General features: G+C 36.5%; 1 protein-coding gene across 1 annotated transcript; it reads left to right on the top strand.

The window, feature by feature from the left end:
• Positions 1 to 19516: 19516 nt before the first annotated feature.
• LOC129266026 (uncharacterized) lies at positions 19517 to 23302 on the top strand. Its single transcript, XM_064101905.1, has 3 exons — positions 19517 to 19617; positions 20684 to 20846; positions 21526 to 23302. Exons 2-3 carry the CDS (start codon positions 20689 to 20691, stop codon positions 22673 to 22675), a joined length of 1308 nt encoding a protein of 435 aa, XP_063957975.1. The 5' UTR covers positions 19517 to 19617; positions 20684 to 20688; the 3' UTR covers positions 22676 to 23302.
• The last annotated feature ends 1496 nt before the right edge of the window (positions 23303 to 24798 follow it).

The following is a 24798-nucleotide window of genomic DNA, read 5'->3' on the forward strand; positions in this document are numbered from 1 at the left end:
TTTTATTCTATCTCTTCCTCCCCAAATAAAATTAAAAGAAATTCTTTCTATTTCCTTAAAAACGTCTTTTGGGACTGTCATCAGGGAAGAAACATAATTTAATTTTGAAAATGCATACATTTTCAAAAGTTTTATTTTACCATACATCGTAAGATCTCTCTGCTTCCACCAACCAATAAGTCTTTTAATTTTACTCAAGATTTCCTTATAGTTCAAGTCATCTTTGACTTTACAATCCCGTGCGAAATATACCCCTAAGATTTTAATATGTTGTAACCAATGTCCAAGAAGTGGTAAACCAGGTCTATCTCTTTCTTCTCCCAACCATAAAAAGTTTGTTTTATCCATATTAATCTTCAATCCACTTACATTTTCAAAATCTGAGAATATTTTCTTTACTCTATGGATCGAGTTCATATCTTTTAAAAACAATGTAATGTCGTCTGCATACAGAACTTGTTTTATTTCCCGTTTCCCAAATCCTATCCCTTTAATATTAACATCTCTCCTAATATAATGAGCTAATAATTCAATCGCTATGATAAATAAATATGGAGAGAGTGGATCCCCCTTCCTTACTCCTCTATTAACTTCAAAATATCCCGTAGAATGCCCCCCGTTCAACACGCAACTACTAACATTACAATAAAGAGTTTTGACCCAAGAACACAGATTTTTCCCAAACCCGAAATGTTCTAAAGTTTTGAATAAAAGTTTATGAGAGATAAAATCGAATGCCTTTTCAAAATCCACTGCAATTAAAAAACCTAAGGGTTGATACAAAGACTGAAAAAACATATCATCAATTAACCGAACTGCTTCCCCAATATTACGATCTTTGACATAATCCACTTGATCACAATGAATAATATCTCCCAAGACCTCTTTCACCCTTGTCGCTAACACTTTTGACAAAATTTTATAATCTACATTCAAAAGAGTTATCGGCCTATAGTTTTTCATGTGCAAAGGATTTTTGCCTTTCTTTTTCAATTAGAGTAATTACCCCCTGTCTCTGCGAATTTGACAACATTTTAACTTCAAAACTCTCATTGAAAGCTTCAACTATGATTTTCCCTAAAAGTGGCCAAAATGTAAAGTAAAACTCTGCGGTAAAACCATCATTGCCAGGCGATTTATTCCATTTCATTTCCTTTAAAGCCTGAAAACATTCTTCATGTGTTATCGGATATTCACAAAACTCTCTATTTTCTTTACTCAATTTGGGTAAATCACTAAAAAACATGTTTTCAATATCATCATTAGTTTCAAGATTTTTAAATGCATATAAATTTTTATAAAACTCCCGAATGATTTTTATAATACCTTTGCAATCTCGCACCGTTTCCTCATTTTTATTATAAATCTCCTTAATCGCACTTCTCCTTTTATTGGATTTAAGTAATTGTTCAAAGAACTGTGAATTTCTTTCTCCTTCCTCAGACCATTGGGCTCTTGAACGGACCTTTAGACCTTGACGAGAATAGTCGAAAAGTTTATCTAGTTCCTCTTTTTTTAATTCAATTTCGTTTTGGATATCAATATGAAAAGTGATCGTCAAGCGATATTCTAAATCTTTAATTTCTTTTTGTAATTTTTCAATGTGAATTTTTCTGAGTTTTGCTCTTTCACGGGAAAATGCCATTATATATTCTTTTAACTTCGTTTTCATAAATTCCCAAAATTTAAACTTGCTTGTTATTTGGTCCCGCCATATTCTTTCTATTTCAGAAATCTTCATCTTTACCCCGTCTACAAAATCTTTATCAGAGCATAAACTGCTGTTAAACTTCCAGTACGATCTCCCATATGCAAAACTTTCGACTAAATTATCAAACTCGACCTGAACTCCAGCATGATCAGGAGTGATTGAGGGTAAAATGTTTGAACTTTTCACGTCTTTTTCTAATTTCGAGGAGATAAAAATATAATCCAGTCTGCTCTGAACGAAGGGATTATTTTGTTTGAAGGTAAATTCTTTTTTGTTAGGATGCCGCTTCCGCCACACATCAATTAGATTTAGCCTATCAAGAATATCCACCAATGAATCTTTATATCTATTTTTCGAAATATTACTTCCACCCATGTAGTCTAAGTTTCGATTCATAGCAATATTAAAATCTCCTCCAACAATAAGAGAATATTCTTGACTAACTACAGAAGATAAAATTTTGTCTAAATCAGACAGAAAATTACATTGTGAGTTTTCTTTATTCCCTGTGGGAAAATATACACTGCCCAATATAATCTTTTCACCTTGACACTTTCCTTTAATTATAACATATCGTCCTTCTTTATCAATGATAATTTTTTCTTTGAGAAAATCAACCTTTGATTTGAACATAATAAACAAATAGGCCTGTATATTGCGCCATCTACTGTATCTAGAAATAATCTATTCCGAGGCGCGTTGTTATTATTACCCCGGTTTTAGCTCGAGCTGCCTTTCAGCGCTCAGTGCATTTCAATTAATTAATCCTGCTGGGTACCCGGTCACCTCACTTGGGTTGAGTGAGTGCAGCACAATGTAGGTAAATGTCTTGCTGAAGCAGAACACGCCCTGGTAGTCGATTTGACAGTCCCATAGGCTCAATACACCAACCTAGAACAAATTCAGCTTGGTTGCCCAAAGTTGCCGTTTGGGCAATTTTGCTAATTTGCATAAATCCAAAATGGCCGCCACATGCCATCTTGAACACCTAACTTTTAAACCCCTTGCCCCAAAATGATGAGGAATAACTCCTTTTAGGGGGTTGGGTTGTGTAGAATCCATTTCTATTATTACTTTTGCAATGTTAGGTCATCTTCAGGTCAAATCCAAGATGGCCGCCAGATGCCATCTTGAAAAATTGAATTTGAACCCCTTGCCCCATAATGATGTGTAATACCTTTGTTTTGGGGTTTTAGGATGTGTAGAGTCTTTTTCTGACATAATTTTGCAATAAAGGATAATCTTAAGATCAAATCCAAGATGGCCGCCAAACGCCATATTAAAAAAATACTTCCCGAGACTTTTGAACCTTGAGGAACTACTCTCCCAAAAAGCGTACACGTTGTCATATGAAGAGGGTTCCTATTATGTGAAGGAGCTCATGCAAGGGTATTTTAGTAAGAATGATTCGTTTCTTTTAATTTCTCCATTTTCAGTGGTCACGTCAGGTCTCAGATGGTCAGATGGTTAATATTTCGTCGTTAATCGCCCACCTTAAAATGAATCCATTCAAGGTTTGGGCTATGACCTATGTCGGGAGTTGTCCTCATGTTTTTATGTGAAGCCATTTTTTGAAGCCACACTTTTCTAGTGAAAGGACTTTAAAGTATTATTTTTTAATTAAAAAGTGATTTCTCTCCGTATTTTTCAGAAAATGGGTTAACTTATTACTTCCCTTAATAATTATTATTTGACTTTTCGTCCTGACAAAAGCCCTTGACTTGATCAGCACGAGTGCTCTTTTTAGTCTCCTGTAGAAGATAGGCTCCCCAAGACTGATCCATGGTCATATCATTCCATGGGCACTGTTTGCTACAATGATGGAACATCTGGTAGCAGTGGCGTAACTACGGGGGGGCATGGGGGGCACGTGCCCCCCAATCGGCTGACCAAAAAAAAAAAAAAAAACGGGGAAAAGGAGAAAAAGAGGGAGAAAGGAAGAGAAACGTAGTGGGGAAAAATACATTATTGTTCATTAAAATGTTATATTATATCATAATAATATGTTATGTTATATTACATAAGAAACATTTTTCATAACTTTATGAAACATAATTTGCTCAGGGCCTATGTTTTCATTGCTCATGATGCTCGCATTGTCTGTTTACCGAGATATATAACCCTGTTATACTAAAACCTCCCGTTTTCAAGTCAATATATACCAAACTGCCAAATATATTTCCTCGCACTTCGAGTTATTGTTTTATGTACAATAGCATGCTGCTTTTTCATGACTACTTAAAGTGATTGCCCCATTTTAAGGTCTTAATATAAAACATTTCCTGTCCGTGCTTACGTTAGCAGTAGCGGATTGGTGAAATATGTCTGCTCTCCATGAATTCCTAGAATCAGTCCTTAAAATGTTCCTTTTTCTGATCTGAATATCAAAAATTTTCAGCTCGCGCTTCGCGCTCGCACCGTTTGGTTAGTGAACTATGTATGGTCTTCGTGAATTCCTACAAACAAGCCTTAAAATGCCCCTCTTCAGGTCTGAATTTCCTAAATTTTCAGCTCGCGCTTCGCGCTCGCAAGATTTGATTAGTGAGAGTGGTATGTTAATCATGATTACAAGTGCTTTATGTGCATATGTTTAGATGTAATTCTAACAAAATCAGCAAGCGCTTATTGGCACTCGCATTAGATGACTATGGTGAGATGTGTATACTCTTAATGGATTACTAAAATATAGTCCTTAAAATCTTCCTGTCTGGGGTCAATATTTACAAAAATTTCAGCTCGCCCTTCGCGCTCGCATTATTTAGCGAGACAGGTACGTATCATGATTACAAAATAATTTTATAATGTCCTTTTTTAGGTCTGAATATCACAAATTTTAAGCTCGCGCGAATTATTTGACCAGTGAGATACATATCCGTTTAATGGCACTGTCCTTAAAATGTCTCTATTATTACCGTGTTTACACTTAATCGGCATTTGAATCGGCTCGCGGTTCTGAACCGCGAGCCGATGCAGCATCGGCTTTTTCATAGCGTGTAAACGCGAGTAACTTGAATCGGCTCGCGGTTCAGAACCGGCAATTTGCACCACCAAAGTAGTAGGTTCTGAACCGCGAGCCGATGCAGAATCGGCTTTTTTACTACGTGTAAACAGAAAGCCGATTCTGCACCGGCAATTTGTGCGCATTTCAATTACTTTACCATTGTGACGTAATTGTTAGCGCACTGATCCAGCGTTGTCTTTATTATGACGTATATTGTAGGTATGCGTATCATTTCAAGTTTTTGCATCGGCTCGCGGTTCTGAACCGTGAGCTGTAACAACGTGTAAACGCAATCCAAATGCCGATTCTGCATCGGCAATTGGTTCAGAACCAATTGCCGATTAAGTGTAAACACGGTATTAGGTCAGTATACCTGGCAACTGGGCGCGCTTGGCGCGCTCACTAATACCGTGTTTACACTTAATCGGCATTTGGTTCTGAACCAATTGCCGATGCAGAATCGGCATTTGGATTGCGTTTACACGTTGTTACTGCTCGCGGTTCAGAACCGCGAGCCGATGCAAACACCTAAAATGATACGCATACCAACAATATACGTCATAATAAAGACAACGCTGGATCAGTGCGCTTACAATTACGTCACAATGGTAAAGTAAATGAAATGCGCACAAATTGCCGGTGCAGAATCGGCTTTCTGTTTACACGTAGTAAAAAAGCCGATTCTGCATCGGCTCGCGGTTCAGAACCTACTACTTTGGTGGTGCAAATTGCCGGTTCTGAACCGCGAGCCGATTCAAGTTGCTCGCGTTTACACGCTATGAAAAAGCCGATGCTGAATCGGCTCGCGGTTTAGAACCGCGAGCCGATTCAAATGCCGATTAAGTGTAAACACGGTATAAGTGACTCAAATTTTTTGCTGGTGCCCCCCCCAATGCCGTGACCCACGGTACGCCACTGTCTGGTAGCTTCCCTCAGTGTTAGCAGTGGCGTGAAGCAGTTAGGCTGCGCCTGGCCCTGACACTCGTTGGGATCCATTCTTATCCATGCTTCCCCAGGATCTGCATTTGGCTAATGCACAGAATGTACCAGAGCAGATGGGAAACTTTTCAACATCGACCGGCTGCGTGCCAAAACAATGGTCACGATGGTTCTCATTCGTGAGATGTTGTACGGCAACGACGTCGCCCCTGTCTTTCATAAAGAAGCGGGAGTAGGCCTACAAGACCTATACAGCCACCTGTCCTGTGCATGTAAGGAGTTTGGATCACTCATTAGCCTGTAAGACAGAAATCCTGATCGACTCAAGAGACTGACCGTCCTCCAGATATCTCTATCAACAGCACACACTAGACTCTGCGGTGGACTCCTCACCTACCTTGGATTGACTTTCTGTCTCTAGTTCCCTTTCACTGGACAAGGAGATAACCACCAGGAGAGGAAAATCTGCCACAGCCATGCAAGCTCCTGAATGGAAATAAGTCCTGGAAAACGTACGCCGATCACGAAAAGCGGCTAAACACCTTCCATGTCAGCTGCCTCGGACGTTTCCTGCACAATAAATGGCAGGACAGAGTGAAAAATATAAGGCCCATCAGCGTACGTGCATGCTGGCATCCCCAGCTTAAAATCTCGCTCCTTGGTAAAAGATGCCTCAAGTGGTTGGAGCATGCTGGAGTTGGGGGTATGTTCGCTGCATGAAACTTTGGCAAATCCTGGAAGGGATTCGCCAATGTAAGGTGAGATGTGTCATTGGTTCCCAGATTGATCACATCTCCGTTATAAACACACATGCAAACGTAACATAAAAGTTGACGGCATAAACACTAGATGTTGATGATAGTCGCCACAAGGAGAGCTAGTAAGTACATGGGTCAAGACGTCAGAAAATAATCGGAATGCTACATTGGCAGACCAAAGACCAAGGAGGAAGGCAAGGGCAGCATCTCTATCTGAACCTGTCTCAGCGCCATCCTCCTTCAACTGTACAAATTTTCTTTAGAGACTGCCACTCTAGAACAGAGCTCTACAGCCACCCTCTAAACATGCTAAAATGTAATACCTAGCGCGCTACATCATCGTCCTTTGAGACGAACTGATGCCTACCTATCATTGGACACTTTGATTTAGGAACGATATGGAGAAAACACTTCAAATTCAAGTAAGACTTTAAAGCCTCTTCAGTTCAAAAGTATGGACGGACATGAAATAAATAAAAATACATGCGAAATTGATCATAGCGCAAACCTACAGAGGATTCATATTTACCGTGTTTACACTTGATCAGCTTTTGGTTCAGAACCAAAAGCCGATGCAGAATCGGCTTTTTGTTTGCGTTTACACGTTGTTACAGCTCGCGGTTCAGAACCGTGAGCCGATGCAAAAACCTGAAATGATACGCACACCAATGCAACAATATACGTCATAATAAAGACAACGCTGGATCAGTGCGCTTACAATTACGTCATAATGGTAAAATAAATGAAATGCGCACAAATTGCCGATGCAGAATCGGCTTTCTGTTAACACGTAGTAAAAAAGCCGATTCTGTATCGGCTCGCGGTTCAGAACCTACTACTTTGGTGGTGCAAATTGCCGGTTCTGAACCGCGAGCCGATGCAAGTTAATCGCGTTTACACGCTATGAAAAAGCCGATGCTGCATCGGCTCGCGGATCTAAGGTGAGCAGTTAATGTCGAACGTCTTACAACATCTGAGATCGGACTTCCCCTTGAACTAAAACTTGAGAATTAATTTTAAAAAATGATTATTCTTCCTGAAATCCCCTTACATAAGCTCTTACACTATAAGCCTCGTAAAGGAGTTTTTCGAGATGGCGTTTGGCGGCCATCTTGGATTTGATCTGAAGATTATCCTTTATTGCAAAATTACAACAGAAATTTAATCAACATACTAAATGACTCACAAATGAAATTATTTTTCATGATTCTGGGGCAAAGGGTTCAAAACTTAATATTTCAAGATGGCGTCATCTGGCGGCCATCTTGGATTTGACCTTAAGATGACCTTACATTGCAAAATAGATCGCAGAAAAAGACTCTACACATCCCAAAACCCCAAAACAAAGGTATTACACATCATTATGGGGCAAGGGGTTCAAATTCAATTTTTCAAGATGGCATCTGGTGGCCATCTTGGATTTGACCTGAAGATGATCTTACATTGCAAAAATGATAATAGAAATTGATTCTACACACCCCAAACCCCTAAAAAGGAGTTATTTCTCATCATTTTGGGGCAAGGGGTTCAAAGGTTAGGTGTTCAAGAAGGCACGTGGCGGCCATTTTGGATTTATGCAAATTAGCAAAATTGCCCAAACGGCAACTTTGGGCAAACAAGCTGAATTTGTTCTAGGACCCCATAGGAACACGAATCAAGAAAAAAACTTCATCGGAAAGAACATTTCTTGGTTCGGAAAATGTCAAATCGACTATGGCTGGGTTTCGAACCCACGTCCCTATGATTGAGAGGCGAAAGTCGTAACCACTAGACCACGGAGCGGGGCGTCGAGTAAAAGCCACCAACATCATTTTGACTCTTACGCGTCTGTATTATTTAGAGTTCATCAATTGCTTTAGGCTATTTTGCATCAGTTTGCTGTATTAATATTTTAAAATCATCTATGGTTGTTTTGCTGGGTTTTGTTTAGTTTGCCGTGTCTATATGATGAATTTTTCCTCCAAGTATCATTTCACTTCGAGTTTCTCTATATACCTCGTTATTTTTTTTCTGTGACAAGACAATTGTACATGATATTATTTCCATATTAGGTATATTTATTTTTTATTAAGAGTTCTTACTTCGATTTTGAAGTAGAATTTCTTTTGTTTTGGGGAGTGGATTCATTTGCTTTGCGATCACTGGAATACAAAATACTACCAAGTTAGGTCCTACGTCATCATGAACGTCGTATTAATTTTGTTTGGAAAGAGAGCATCACGCATGATGTTGATGAGATTCATCCAAAAGGTGACTGGCCTGTGTTAGAGGAAGGTCTACAACATTGACTCTGCATCATCACTCTTAAGGCAGTTCCTTGTTGCCCTTTTTCGTCTAAATGTAACTGAAGCTGGAAGTTATTCTGTGCTTGATTACGGGTAAGCTGGAACAATGTTCTCTTATTTTCATTGAATATCTAAGTAAATTTTGAGTTTGCATTTACCATCTTTACATACTGAATAACATGACAAATTGGCCAACTACTACATTTACTAGCTAAGAAAGGAGATAAGGGCCGTTAATCAGAATTTCTGACGAGGAATCTTTGACAGGCATATCTGGGGTAAAACTTTGCGCTGAATCCTAAAATGTTAGTTTTGTTGACTGGTCCCACGCCATTTTGGCTGTTTTGGTCATTTTTGAAAAAAAAGTGACCACAATCCGGAAATGGTCATTTTACAAAATGCTTTCATGACTTAAGCCATTAAGGTATAAATGAACATAGATTTTAGTAAAAGTGGTTTTATTTTGCCGATTCATGACTGCAGTGGGCATTTCTGCCATACAAAAAATGAAAATTTTCATAATTTTCGGTCAAAAATGTAATTATGTTAAATAGAATTATCAATGCGACGGAATACCAAACGTATGATAGACATGTGCGCTGGTTATCAATAATCAACTTCATAATAATCTTAACATTAATTCCCCTTTAGGCTTATTTTGAGTGCTATATCTACGTGAACATTTTGCACGGTTTTGTGTGATAGTGGCATATATAGGGCATAAACCTTGCAAATAGGGTGAATGCTTCAGCCGGGTTCACTCTCTTCCATTTTTAATTTGGAATTCATTCAAAATACATCTTGTGAAGAATGTTTGGCGGATCCCATAATTTATATACCCGTCTAAACGTATGAGCTTGTGGCCATTTTTTTACCACTTATGACCGACAAAATGGCTAATAACATTTCAATTTATTCGGAAAAATTTAAAATCTTACCTATATGCCTACCTTGCATTGAACCATCTGAAAACATTTGACTGCTTTGGTCATTTTGACCACCTGGGGCCGTTTCATAAAGCTGTTCGTAAGTTACAGGGGCCGCGGAACGGTTTTTAAAGTGGGGGGGGGGGGGGGCTGAGCCAAAAGTGGGTTGGCTGACCATGCAAACAATCATATGGTAATTTTACGTTTTTGTACACGGTTTTGGAAAAAAAGTGGGGGTTAAGAGTGACTTTAAGAACCAATGTTGACCCTTTCTTGTGATAAATGAAATTCAATGTTCAATGGTGATTATTTAGCGTGTGATAAAGGATCACCAGTCGTTCTTGAAGTCGCTCTTAAAGGACAAGTCCTCCCCCCAAAAAAAAGGTTGATTTGAATAATAAGACAAAAATTCAACAAGCATAACACTGAAAATTTCATCAAAATTGGATGTAAAATAAGAAAGTTATGACATTTTAAAGTTTCGCTTCATTTCACAAAATAGTTATATGCACATCCCGGTCGGTATGCAAATGAGGAACTGATGACATCACTCACTATTTCTTCTCTTTTTTATTATGTGAAATATGAAATGTTCTAATTTTCTCCTCATTATCCTTTGAAACAAAGTTTTATTTCGCCCTGAACATGTGGAATTACCATTGTTTAACATTTTGTGGTTCAGTCAAGTTGGTCCTTAGTGTCAAATCTGTAAAAATTGAAATATTTTATAATTCAAACAATTAAAAAAAAAAAAATAGTGAGTGACGAACATCATCGATTCTCTTATTTGCATGTGACTAAATTGTGCATATAACTATTTTGTGAAAAATAAGCGAAACTTTAAAATGCCATAACTTTCTTATTTTACATCCGATTTTGATGAAATTTTCAGTGTTATGCTTGTTTGATTTTTCTCTATATATTGAAATCAACATTTCTCTGGGGTGGACTTGACCTTTAACTATACCAACAGCTTTATGAAACATCCACCCGGACTATTTATTAAACTGATCAAATTGCATGCATTTAATGTTCCGGTTTACTTTGAAATTTATAGCATAAAATAAAATGATAAAGTTGGGTAAAAAATAAACAACTTGTTTAAATGTTTCGAATATGCTCATAGTGAATGGCAAAATTGTGATTATGGAACACTTCATATTTTTTTTATATCAAAACGAAACTAATAATATGGACAAACTTTGTAATCTTTTCAGCTTTTTCAAATGTTAGGCCTATCAGTGTTTACTAGAGGTGAAACACTGTTGTTTTGACATCGCTTATATGCAGAATAACATTGTTTTTCTTCTAATGGAAATCCAAATCTGCTGTTAGAAAGTAGAAGATGATGATTTTAAGTGATTATTATCGTAAATAATTTATGTGCGCTTGATGACCTTCATCGTAAGACGTTCTCACGATCATCTTACGACTTTACGGCTTCTATAATCTCTCGACCCTACAAATTTTTGATTGCGTAGTTCTTACGATGTTCTTCCGACGTTCGTGCGGCCGCCTTATGAAGGGACGGCTCGTATGACTTTTTTTTAAAGTTGGACAAGCTGCGAACTTCGAACAGAATGCGAACGTCTGTTTCGTAAGCTTCCTTAGATGATCTCACGAAATGATCTAAATTCGTTCGTACGGCGTTCTCAGCAGTTCTTGATGGCATCTTTGACCAAGCCATTACATTGTCAAATATTCATAGGCGGATCCGGGGTAGAGGGGGGGGGGGGGGGTGGAGTAAAAAAGAAAAAAAGGGAAAGGAGAGGAAAAAAAAGAAGAGGAAATATAAAAAGGAGGATGACGACTGAATAAACTAATGTGAGGGGAAGACTTGGCAGTTACAAAAATATCTTTCGTGTCACATTATAAGATTTTCGCTCGCTCTTCGCGCTCGCATTGCCTCTTCGAATAGATACATATCTTGCTCAGTAGGCTATAAAGGAGCTCAAATACCAAGTATTAAAATCAATATACAAAACGCATTTCAGCTCGGACATCTAGCTTTCATTATTTTGTTTGATTTACAATTATTGATTTTAAAAGTGCTCTATTAAATGTCTTATTATAGCTGAATATCTTTTTTCAGCTCGTGCTGCGCGCTCGCCTTATTTGATTTTGTGGAGTACCTGTTATTTTCGTGTTTTTGCATAAGTTCTAAAAATGTCGCTTTTCAGGTTTGATTGTCAAAACCTATCGGCTCGCATTTTGATTAGTGAGATATGTATACTTCTATATGAATTCTAATTAAGTACTTAAAATCCCCTTTTCATAACAATTTCTCGAAAAATTTCGACTCGCGCTTTGAGCTCGCATTATTAAGCCATGCATCATATTCATAATTACAGTATAGTGCTTATAAAATGTCAAAATGTTTTTGGGCCTTAATATCAACAAATTTTGCGTTCTTATTGGGTCTATTAGATTATTAAATGAAACAATATCATTATCATGAATACCCAATCCTTCTCAGAACGGAATATCAACAAATTTCGACTCGCGTTTAGGAAGAGGAATATGATTTATCTATTTCATGTGATGACAAAATTTGTTCGGAAATCCTGAGAATGTCCCGTTCCTAGGGCAAAGTAAAAAAAAGAAAAGCTCGCACTTAGCGCTCGCATCATTAATAAAGTGCGATCCATATCCTCTTCACAATTGTCCTATGTAGTGTTTGATATAGTGCTTAAATTAACCAATTTTCAGATCGGAATATAAAAATTTTCAGCTCTCGCTTCGCGCTCGCATTGATTTAGGAAGACACTCTTCCTTTTCATAATAAAAAAAAGTCTTTAGAATGCTCATATTTTAGGTCTATCTTAATTAAAAAAAGAGAGAAAGAGTTCGCGCACGCATGTTTGTTATTTAAAACTAATCCAGTTTCGGATCAGAATACCAAAATTTGCTCGCGATGATTCATGTAGGAAGATTTTTTTTTCATGATTAGAAAATATTAAGAGAGTGTCCCGGTTTTAGGTCTAAATCTCAATTTTTCCGCTCACGCTTGGCGATCGCATCAATCATTTATTTAATACCCATCCTGTTTATGTTTACAAATAGTGCTTGGAATGTTCATTTTTAGGTAGGAATATCTAAGATTTTCAGCTCACGCTTCGCGCTCGCATTAATCAGGGCATTACTTAAATAATTAGGGCTTAAGAGATACAATTATCTTGTGTATAAGAATAAAACTAAGAATTGTTGGGACTACCCCTTCAAATAAACCAACGAAAGTCAGCTTTGAGCGGCCGATCGGGGAAAATGTGGTTAAAATTGTTTTGCCCCCCCCCCCCCATCGGCGAAAGCTGGATCCGCCCCTGATTTATATATTCTTGTCGTACTTGAAAAAAAAAATTCTACGTACGGCCATAACCGTAACATGGTTAGTGACGATATTAATATTTTGACGTTGCAACGGCTATCGATTTCTTTAACAGTTGAAACACAATCACATGACTGATTATCTTCATCGGCACTATGCATCGGTCGACGGGCAAGGCGTCCAGAATACGTCGTGATCAGATCAATTCAGAAATAGAAATATTACGACAACTCTTACCACTACCAGCAGGTGCTAAAACAAGGCTCAGTTATCTACAAGTTATGTCGCTAGCTTGTGTCTTCATCCGCAAGGGAAACTTCTTTTCTTTGGTTTCAAAAGGTTTGTTTTGCCTATATCCACAACGTTGAAATGAGGAGGGTGTCAGGAATTATTCACTAAACAATGTTTTATAATTGATGCTGTGTTATTAAATTTCTTTTTGGGAGCGAATAAGCCTTAATTATCTTTATTATTCAGAATGTTTTTTTTTGGGGGGGGAGGGAGGCAGGGCAATAATGGTACCATTTTTTTTTTCATCTAAAATTTTTTTTTTATTTAGTTAAGTCAATACTACTTTATTCTAATCTTACGATAATTAGATAGTAGATAATTAAGATTCATTTACAATGTAAGTCGAATACAGGAGCAATGTGTATATTGTGCTTTATCCCACACCAGTGTACATGTATGTCATCACAGCTCTTGTTTTCATTGCCAACGGGATGGGCTCCATAGTTTTGATTTCATTTCATTTTTTATGCTTTCGCACAAGATAAATAAGCTATTTTCACGGTTTTCATTCTCATTTAAGTAATACGTCCATATTGATAAGCTATTTGTTTAATTCCAGCTTATGGTTATTGAATCGGAGCATTATGGCAGACCAGCGCTGGTTGTGAGATGAGCTACCTTGTACACGAATAAATTTAAATTGACGGGGATTCAAATAACATACATGTTTTAGACAAGTAATTTCCGAAAGATTCGTTGTTTTTCCTATTATTCTTTTATGTCATTGATGTATACAGCAAATAGAGAGTATAGAAGGTCATCGATTCTCACACCGCCACTTTCTACAACTGAGATAGCCCAGGTAGATATTACATTGAAATTGAATTTATTCGAATTTGACGACTGAATTTACATGATTTACATTATTTTTCGCTTGAAATTTGTATTTTTTACAGATTTGATCGTTTTTTTTACATAATTATCAACGAGCCAGGTAAGCATACAGTTTTGGATACTCATGTCATTATAATTGCGATCAGCTCGCGCGTAAAATGATTTTTCAAATCCACGAATATGATAGCAAAACACTCTTAATCCACTCCTGTGGGATTAGATCGACCCATCATGAGGCGATTCTAATCCTCAAGACTGAAGATCATGCGGAGTCCATCTATCGTGTCTTCGGGGATAGAAAGAGTCATATTTGTATTACATTTCTCGAGATGAGCTTTAGTAGTTTATGCTCTTAGGTTCTATTTGTCTTGTGTTATTCTGTATTTTTCGAGGATTGACAAATAATGAAAAATAAACTCAGATGGATAACAAACCAACATTCTCTTCCCAACTCATAGTACTTTATTGAGCTTTAGCTTTTATAGAATGTGGGTATCGAACCAATATTCTCTTCCCAACTCATAGTACTTTATTGAGCTTTTATAGAATGTGGGTATCAAACCAACATTCTCTTCCCAACTCATAGTACTTTATTGAGCTTTAGCTTTTATAGAATGTGGGTATCGAACCAATATTCTCTTCCCAACTCATAGTACTTTATTGAGCTTTTATAGAATGTGGGTATCAAACCAACATTCTCTTCCCAACTCATAGTACTTTATTGAGCTTTTATAGAATGTGGGTATCAAACCAATATTCTCTTCCCAACTCATAGTACTTTATTGAGCTTTTATAGAATGTGGGTATCAAACCAATATTCTCTTCCCAACTCATAGTACTTTATTGAGCTTTTATAGAATGTGGGTATCTATATGCGCAGACTCCACACAATGAAGCAAAACGTTCTTACATTATTATAATTGTTTGGAGTAGACTTGGTTACCATTACGAATATTATAGTTTATCAAAATAAAGATATAATTTATTTTCACCGTTGTTATGCGAACGTGGACCAATTATTTTGTAGCAGTGATTATGATATTATTATTAAAACGAAACTTTAGAGTAAGATGAGTTAAACTTTGGAAAATCAAGACAGCTATTGATATTTATTAATATACCCCATTGTATACTCCTCGAAAATTTCTTGATTGCGAATTGTTTTGTTTCCGTAAACTTACTATCAGGCTTTACCAGGATTCTTGCTTATAGTTCGACCCTCTGGAAAGATTCTTCATGTGTCTGAAAATGTCATCGATCACCTAGGCCATTCCATGGTAAGATAATATATTTTCCATTCTATAAAATAACTTTACTTCGCATATTTTTCTTTTCTAAAAGAAAACATACCTCGGATCAAAATCACATTTTAAAATCTTGTTATCACTAAAGGAAGAAGTTTGGGAAGTTCAACGTAACTGTGGGCCTACTGATAAGCTATTAATAGGGCCTTCGGGCCTATTCCAAAGTAAAAAAATGAATAATGTTCCTGAAAGCGGAATAAATTCAAGAGATTAGGAAAATAGATACAATTCCCACATTGTATAAAATTCTCCCACTTTATTGGATCATCATTAATTAAAAGAATGATAATAAGGCTTTAAACTCATGACCATATACTGTATGAATCTCCTGTTTTGAAACCACATAAGAATCTACATCAAGACTAGATAGAATTACTGTTATCTATTATCCACGAAAATGTCATGCAATTTTCTCCGTGACCGTCAAGATTATTCCTTTGTCATTATCTAATGTGTTACCTATCTTATTCCCGGATCTTATTATTGCTCTTGACGCAAATCTAGGTGGGGTTGTATACGATTTCCGATTCCGGAAGTATATAGTGCCGTCAGATAAGAAATATCGCATTGACAAAATAAAACAAAATGCATCAATGTTAATGCAGAAGGTATATGCTCAATACTATTTACCTACCTTTGAAGTAAGTTTTCTTCCATATTTTTCATCTCATGTTTGTAAACAGGATTTCTTTTGGGGTGTGGGGCAAATTAACCTAAACAATATTCAATAACAAATAAAGATTAGAGAGCAAATTAGCTGCTGAACATAATTCAGTGCGTCTCTCTCTTTCTCTCTTTTTTTTTGGGGGGGGATTGAACATAGGCGGGGGGACGTGTCCCCCCTAAATTTGAGGTGGGGGGACGACCCCCCCTAAATTTTTCGTTGATGACCTTTTTTTTTTTGCTTGTCAAAAAATTTTGGTGGTCCCCCCTAAATTGTTTGGCTTCCGCCGCCAATGGGATTGAAGGATTGTTGGGATAATTTTACTACGAAAATTAATCCAGATTGCCGTTTTTTAATGAAACAACTACCCTTCCAAAAAAATGGCTTGACACCAATACATTACAGTTGCCCTTCACGAGCAATGTTGTACAAACTTGAGGAAGTTACCCCCTAATCAAAATAAAAACTTGTTCATATTTCAAATTCAATATTCATGATAATTACGAACAATTTTAATATAATAATAATAATAATAGTGATATCTTATTGAGCGCACACACCGTCCAGAGACGCTCTATAGCGCAGCAACAGTTCCTTGTATATATTATAAACAACTACAAATATAGATATAAATACCATCCTGCCTCATCACCACTGAAATTCCCAGCTACATCCTGGTGGCCTTGTGCTTGCTGCCCCAGTATACAAGATGAATAATCCTCCTTCATATATACTTGTAATTATAGATAGAAATCTTATCTGGTGGAGGGGATGTATATGACTTGGTTGATGGGGATGATCATTTCAATCTAGAGAAACATCTTAACACTGCTGGAGATAAACACTTGTCTATACCAGGTGAGTTCTTTTTACCGGGTTCAAAGCTTAATTTCCGTATACACAAAATATATGGCGTCATGTGATGTAAAAATACTAGAGCACTTGTTTTACATTGTATAGTTTCATTGTTACAAGACGGTGGCCACCATCGACCATGATCAGTGATGTAGGTTTCCTCTTCGTCGCTTTGAAATATAGAAAAAAAATAAAAAGGCTTAAATGAGATTTGAAGATGCTTCGATACAACAAAGAATGTCTGTAATCTCTGATTTATATAGACCATGTCATTTCTATTGAATTCTTACACATTAGTTTATGATATTGTTACGATCCATTGTCCTGTTCATTCATGCGTGTGCACATATTGTGTGCGTGAATGACTGATTGAATCCGATGACCGGGGTAATAATATATCTGTAAAGCGCTTAGACACGTCGTTTCGATGTATTAAGCGCTATATAAAAGCGGATTATTATTATTATTATGCGATTTTATTCTGATGAGTGCATGTCGAACAGCATGTCCGTTATCAATATTTTACCGATCTAACATTTTGTCAGCTGACAGGAATAACAGTAAAATAAATCATTTAATATTGATACATATTGATAACAACGTGAAGTAATAACTGAAATCTCAGATCAAAATACAGAATTCATTGCACACAAATTGAAAGAAGGAATGGAAAATGTGTCAACATCAAGGGAAGATATGTGGATGGATAAATGTGTCGCTGGGGCGGGGAAGAACGAGTGTGTTGATCAGTGGCGTGTTTGTGTATGGGCCTGCTCTGTATGTAAACGTGTGGATCAGTGGCGTGTCAGGGAGTGAGGGTTGGGGTGTTTGATGCTATGTACGTGGGTGTGAGAGAAAGTTTGTGTGTGGATTAGTGAGTGAAGTTGGGGATATGTGATGCTCAGCTAGTCAGTCATGTCAGTGAGAGAGTGTGTGTGCGGATCAGTGGAGTGTTAGTGAGTGAGGCTGGGGGTGTTTGATGCGCTGCACGTGAGTGGGTGTGTGTGTGTAGGGGGGGGGGGTGTGCGCGTGTGTGTGGATCAATGGAATGTTAGTGGGTGGGGATGGGGATGTATTATGCTCTATGTGTGTGTATGAGAGTGTTGATTGATTGGTGAGATATGCTTCTGTGTGAGCGTATGTCAGTAAAGGCGCCTGCTACTATAGTTTGTGTGTAGTATGTAGTTGGTGTGTGTGTGTGCTTATGTGATTATTTAGCTGTTAACAGTCATCTGACGCTCCATGTTTATACATGTATCTGTAGGAAAATGATAAAGTTTTCATTAAATGTGGGATGAAATTAAATATTATCATGAAATGCATAAATATATGAAAGACGCGACATGGATAGAATATGGGCCATAGCTCAAATGTCTAAATAACATTTAAAAAAATTTGCGCCCCAGTGTTCAACTACTTGTTTCTTGTTAGAATACACGAATTATTGTGTATAATATCTGGTCACCTCCGATCTGAACAAATATATTTCTGACTAGCATAAAAGGAATATGTAAAGTTTATGAGTACTTTTTTCCCCTTTCATCTTTAAAGGTTCACGGCATTCCTTTGTGTGTAGGATGGTCATGTCTCGTTCTTTACGCAAAAGAATTCCATATCAAGGAACGGAGTGTAAGGTGACATAACATCGTTATTATTACATTAATATCCATGAAAAGAAATCCATAAGGTTAATAAAGTTTTCATTTCGGCGTAATAGTTTCGATAGTTTAAAAATGTCGATCGCCCATAGATCATTTTCCTTACGAGTTAGATTGCACTTTAGAATCTCCCACTCTATTTTCAAAATGGAAACGAATCATTAATCTTGGTCGTAACGTATTAAAAGAACTGTTTCAATACTGTTCATATTTAAGCATCAGTAGTTAATTTACTCTAAAATTATCATAGTTGCATTAATATTTCAACACCACTTGCCTTCTCTATTTTTACTACACGTAGGCTTACTATTATCATGATAATTGTATAAATTGGCTTACGGAATTACGGAATGATTTTTTTTTTACTCATTTCATGTCATTCCATTCCAACTTTAAATCACAATCCGTATAACGTCATCATTATATCCCTGACATTTCGAGTTTTATCCCGTTTTTAGCCTTTTCTCATAGACGGTCGATTCCATTCTTCAGAAGGGGATGTGATGTGTGATGGTCAAGGTGTGTTCATTGCCCTATGTACTCCTGAAGACACTCGTATCCATACCCCAATCTCCCATTCACATTCATTGGATTCATCCGTTATTGAGTTCACCATGAAACATACCTTAGATATGAGGATTGCTGACTCGTGTAACATGTAAGTCACAATTCTTTCCATCAATGCGTTCCAACACCAGCGAGAATAGTAAACTCCCTTACAAAAAGTTAAATTTTAGTATATAGAAAAAAATCCTATATCAAAATCAGAAGCATAACACTAAATTACATAAAAATCCAATTGAAAATAAGACAGACATTGCATTTTCAACGTTTGACTATTTTCTCGAAACACTAATGTGGGCGTTATGTAACGAGGAAGCAGACAATCTAACACATTTTGATTAATCTGAACGAACATTATTTGTGAAACTTTATTATCACTTTATATCAATTTGAAGGGCCTGTCTTATTCTTGGATACTCTAGCAAAGAGCTATATGGGCTTCCATGGTATGACCTCATTCGCACTGAATATTTATTGATTGCTGAAGATTTTCATCAACAGAGTAAGTAGACACATTGACACTCTAATACATAGACTTTACTTAAAATAAACTACCATTACTACTACTACTAATAATAATAAGAAGAAGGAGAAGAAGAAGAAGAAATTTGAATATTTTATTCATAAAAATGAAATATATATATATTTATGTAGGATTTTTTTCATTCTGGCTTGTTCTTTCAATAAAGAGTGCGTGCCAAATTTTGGCACGCACTCTTTTGTGTGTATCATGTAATATTCTAAATTATTTTGTGCGAACAAATTGAATTTCCATTTGTACTCGATTGCAATTGGACAATAAAAATATCTGAATCTTTGGCGTGATCGCCAGAACGGCGGCTGAGATCAGAAGGGGGGGGGGGGGGGTGGTTCGTCATGCCCTATGTCCTCAATACAACTGAAATAGCCCAGTTCTTTGAGGGTTAAATATCCACTTATACAACTAAAGGAGATACTCCAGACTGAAAATAAAAGGTTTCGACCTGATAAAGTAAAATCAGGCAAAACATTCACAGAATATTGCATCAAAATTTGACAGAAAATAAGAGGGTTATGGAATTTAATTTAAAGTTTCAGTGAAACAACGCTATATGCATGTCTGTATGAATATGCGATGAGCATGATGATGATATCATATCTCCATTTATTATTTGTATTTCATGACATAAAATTACATTTAATCAAAATTTGTCCTCCAAAAACGGAAAAAAGGCCACTGATGCAAATGTACGAAATAATCATAATTTCATGTAATAACAAATGACAGTGAAGACATGACATCAGCCAATCACCAGCCTATTGTATATTCATGAAGGTGTGCAAGCTGTTTTCATAAAATTCAGTAACTTCGTGTTTTTCAATCAGATTTCCAAGTAAATTATATACTTTATTAGATATAATTATTTTCAAGCCAGAGCATAGTATACCCCTTCAACGTGACTCTGTTTAAGCATAAAATTTTCTATCACATGAGCGAGATTTGTTGCACGTTCAGAAACTATATAAATATTTATGAATGAGCAAAAAAATGGAAGACATAACATTTAACTTCTTATACAATATATTAGTTTTAATGATGACGTCATTGAGTGAAATCCAGTGTTATTCCAAACTCCAACTCGTGACCAAAGAAAACCAGACATTATTTACTCACATCACGGCTCGTCTAATGACTTCAGAGAGTACAAACCCACTGGCGTACACCGTTTTGTGCAAGTACTGCATCTTCAGGTTTGGACTTGTATTTCCTCTAAGTCTCATATATTTTTTCCTTGTAGAAATTTTTAAAGTCCACTGCATCCTAATTTCAACATTAAATTCCTTTGTTCATATAAGCATGAATAAAACCCATATTTTGGGGCAAGAAAAAAAAGGAGGAAAAGAGAAAAAAGGAAATATGATAATAGTTCCTGAATAATTGTGTAAAAATCTATCCCAACATTTTTTTTATTAAAACGGTAAAAATTTTTGATAGCTCGCAGCTTTTTCGGTAATATAAATATGGATTTTTTGTTTTTTTGGGGGGGCTCATTAAGCTACTGCTGACGATCCTCTGATGAAAGGCGAGAGTCAGAACCACCACACCATGACACTTCTATCAGTAGCAGTGAGCTTTCGTTTAAAGGTTGGGTATTTATTTTGAAGAATAGCATGAATTCTGTATGAAGTGTTCACATAATCATCAAGACTCGGAAAATATTCTGCATATCTTGAATTAATTCTACAACTTAATTTCTGAATAACATGCTCACATCTATCTAGAAACACACAAGTAATTTGATTTTTTTTTCAAATACATAGATCTAATTCCGAAAGGTCCGATCAGAGAGTTGATATATGGATCTGTATATACACAGTTCATTGGTTATCCTTCCTTAAAATACAGTTTTCTTGATCTCAATTCTTACAGAGACAATACTGATTCCAGTCATCTCTATCAAAATCGTTTATCTGCTGATCAGGATGTGATAGGCTCACGAAAACACCGAAGTGGCTGCATTCCATCGTGGCATTACTACAAAGAAAGAAAATCTAACAAGAATATCGAGTTTGAAGAACAGGACCAGGGACATCGTATCAGAAACAACGATAAATCTTATTCTTTGGTAAGCGGGATGTTGGATGGATTGCCTCAGTCAATGTTCGTTAGAACCAACTTTGTTTCAGGACACCATAATGAACAAACGCAACATGGGAGAGCGTCTGCAGCTATCCAGCACGAACAATCTGAATTTTCTACAAGAGAGCAGTATCAGCAGAATCCTTGTGGATCTTCTGGAACTTTAGCACCAAGAAGAGTATCACCGCAACATGGCAGAAGTAAGATACGTACAAAAATCAACAAAACTGCACGAGAGGAACCTTACCCAATGATAACACCTAGTATTCCCATGAACAATGGTAACGAATGTGGTGGCTACCTTGAACGTCTTCAGGGAACTGTTGATTTGACCTGTGTCTTTGGTCAGAAGGACACCTACAATGCCCGTGGAACTATACGCTTTCGATCGTCGCGATGTTCGCTAGCAGAACTGAGAAAAAGTTCTGATAGAAATGAGCTAGCGACAAGTAGCATGGCAGAAACTGCCAACAGTGAACCATTTTATGAACTAGGCAAACATCTTAACTCTAACATGTCTAATGCCTATTCATCATATTTCAATGAATCCATGATTTATGAAAATTGCACTACTTCACGCCAGTATGTTGATTCAACACACTTGCAATGGTTAGGGAGAGTACAAGATAACAAAATATCAAATTTGAGTTCCTCTGGAAGGTCAATTTCATCAAAAGAAAGTCTAGGATCTAACTGGACATGGAAACGGCATCGCAATCGTAATGCTGCTCAAGAACCTAATATGGATTTCTTCATCTTTCCAAGGGAAGATAATGAAGGACGAAACGAAAAATACCATGCTCGACCTAATTCTTGTGGTATGCGATCAGTAGAAGAGAGTGTGGCAGCAGCTTTTGAGTGTCTATCAAATGAGCAGATTAAACTCCTTGATGAGGCAACGTGTGAATTGTCTGAAACGGCGCCATATATGAAATTATGAAAGGGACATAATGACTTCAGTATGAATAATGATGCTGCATATTGCGATCAACAAGCTTTCATATGCCATGTTTTTTTCGTTGGTGCAAATTGCCGATTCTTTTCATAAATAGTATCAGCATCAGTAAAAGGACAAAAAAAATACTATAACTATGTTTCTAAGGGTATTGGAGTAATGGTTATCATGGTGATCGTATTATCCATCCAGGAGCACACGCAATTTAAATATCGACCCGGGAATATCGAACACTGTAAATATGGAAATGGGTATTTATGTGTTATTTTGTGTGGTTAGTAAGGTAGTGGGGCGCACATGGGATGCTCGTGACCCACAAATCCCAGGGTCGGTTGAAACATAAGTATGATTAAAAAAATCCCTACGTACCCTTTACTTACACTGGATTTATGTCAGAACGTTCACAATTTTGCATCTTAGTCGTTTTAGATAAGCATAAATTTCCAAAGAGAAGAACGTCGATAAATTACATGTACGTGCTCCAACATCAAACTCTGGCTACGGCCCTAATGCCTGCGTGGTCATGCCATTCTTAATTTTTAATAGCAAACCCCCATTTAGCAATTATATATAGCTGTGGTTACAACAGACATTTTGAAATAAGCTACATTCCTGCAGTTCAGTTTTTAAAAAAGTTCTCATAAAGAAAAAAAATGGTGGCACATACCATTTAATTATTGAATTTGGTTTTCATATATAACTAATTTTATTGTGCCCACTTATTATGGGAAGCGTCTTCCCCATTTTTAAAGTGAATACGTTTTTATTTTATGTGGGTTTGGAGGTTTTACTATTACCGCTGCAGTCTTTACCATGGTATAAAAAAAAATTAGCGTGTTAAATAACTTTTGCATTATGATGTATATTAAAATTGTGACGTGCAAAAACATATTGACAGTGTAGCCCAATATGTTTCGGCGACTCTTAATGTAGAAATGTCTAAACTTTATTCCTAATACTTTTTATAATCGATAGATTTAGGTCACACACCTATTGTTAATAAGGTAGTGGCAGAAAATATTACGAAGCTGTTCGGTTTACATGTAGCAGAGGGTGAAAGAAGACAAGGATGAACATGAAATAATATATGAACGATGAATTAAAATGCGTGGGGCTAAGACGGGAAAATTAGAAATACAATTCCTTTGTAAAAATTCATGTCGATTTTTTCAATGGAGTAAGTAAATCGTTTTATAAATGAATTGATGTTTTACTTTATTTGTAGTTTCATTTTGAAATGAATTGTACGTTCATGTTGCGTCTGTATCAGATGGTAAAGACTATGTTTATCATTCAAATATCACATGTAAATTCACTCCACCCTCTGTTCTTCGTCTATTTTCTTACCACTCATTCATACTCCTACAGTCAATGACGATTTGCAAATTGTACCTATATTATTACGACCTCGAACTTTTCGTGTAAACTTTGTAATGAAACTAAGTTTGTATATAGGCTTGCCTTTTATTCAAGTTTTTTTTTCAGCAAGCCCCTTCTTTTTACTTTAAAATACAAAAATCATCTGAGGTAATTCTATTTCTTAATTCTGTTCCTTAAATCTATAGATTTTGATATACATGATATTATTTCTTGTAATATGTTTGATTTTGTTATGTTATGCTTATCATATTAGGTAAAACTGTGAAACATAAATCAATAAATAAAAAAAATCAAATTAAATCATGGAGTACCATAACTCATCTGAATAAATATCTATGAAAACAATGACTTTGTATTTGAACATTTCTTGAATATAACGAACCTATGTTTTCGGGGTTTTTTTGCAATAAGATGTGTAAATGAGGTAATTTTTTACCTAGTAAGCATGATGAATTCACACAAAGTCTACACAAACCATTATTTTAAAGACCCTGGCCTGTATTCTGAACTCGGGTTTAAATTAAACCCTGGTTTAAAGTTGTGGTTTAAATATGGAGAGCCAATTGGGGCACAAATCCCTGACAGTACACATTCAGCTCATATGACACCAAATTTGTTCAAAATTGTCTGGTATGACGGGCCAAGTGTCCGCCAGTATATTTCGTCAAATTCACGCCATTCTGTAGACAAAATATGTTTTTATTCAGACGAAAATCATTTTGTCATGA

Source organism: Lytechinus pictus, chromosome 7, assembly GCF_037042905.1.
Source record: "Lytechinus pictus isolate F3 Inbred chromosome 7, Lp3.0, whole genome shotgun sequence".
Lineage (NCBI taxonomy): Eukaryota > Metazoa > Echinodermata > Echinoidea > Temnopleuroida > Toxopneustidae > Lytechinus > Lytechinus pictus.

Bases quoted from the DNA above. Each gene is read 5' to 3' on its own strand.
- LOC129266026 (XM_064101905.1), top strand. From the start codon at position 20,689: ATGATGACGTCATTGAGTGAAATCCAGTGTTATTCCAAACTCCAACTC. The intron at 20,847-21,525 runs GTTTGGACTTGT...CAATTCTTACAG, and splicing joins TGCAAGTACTGCATCTTCAG to AGACAATACTGATTCCAGTC.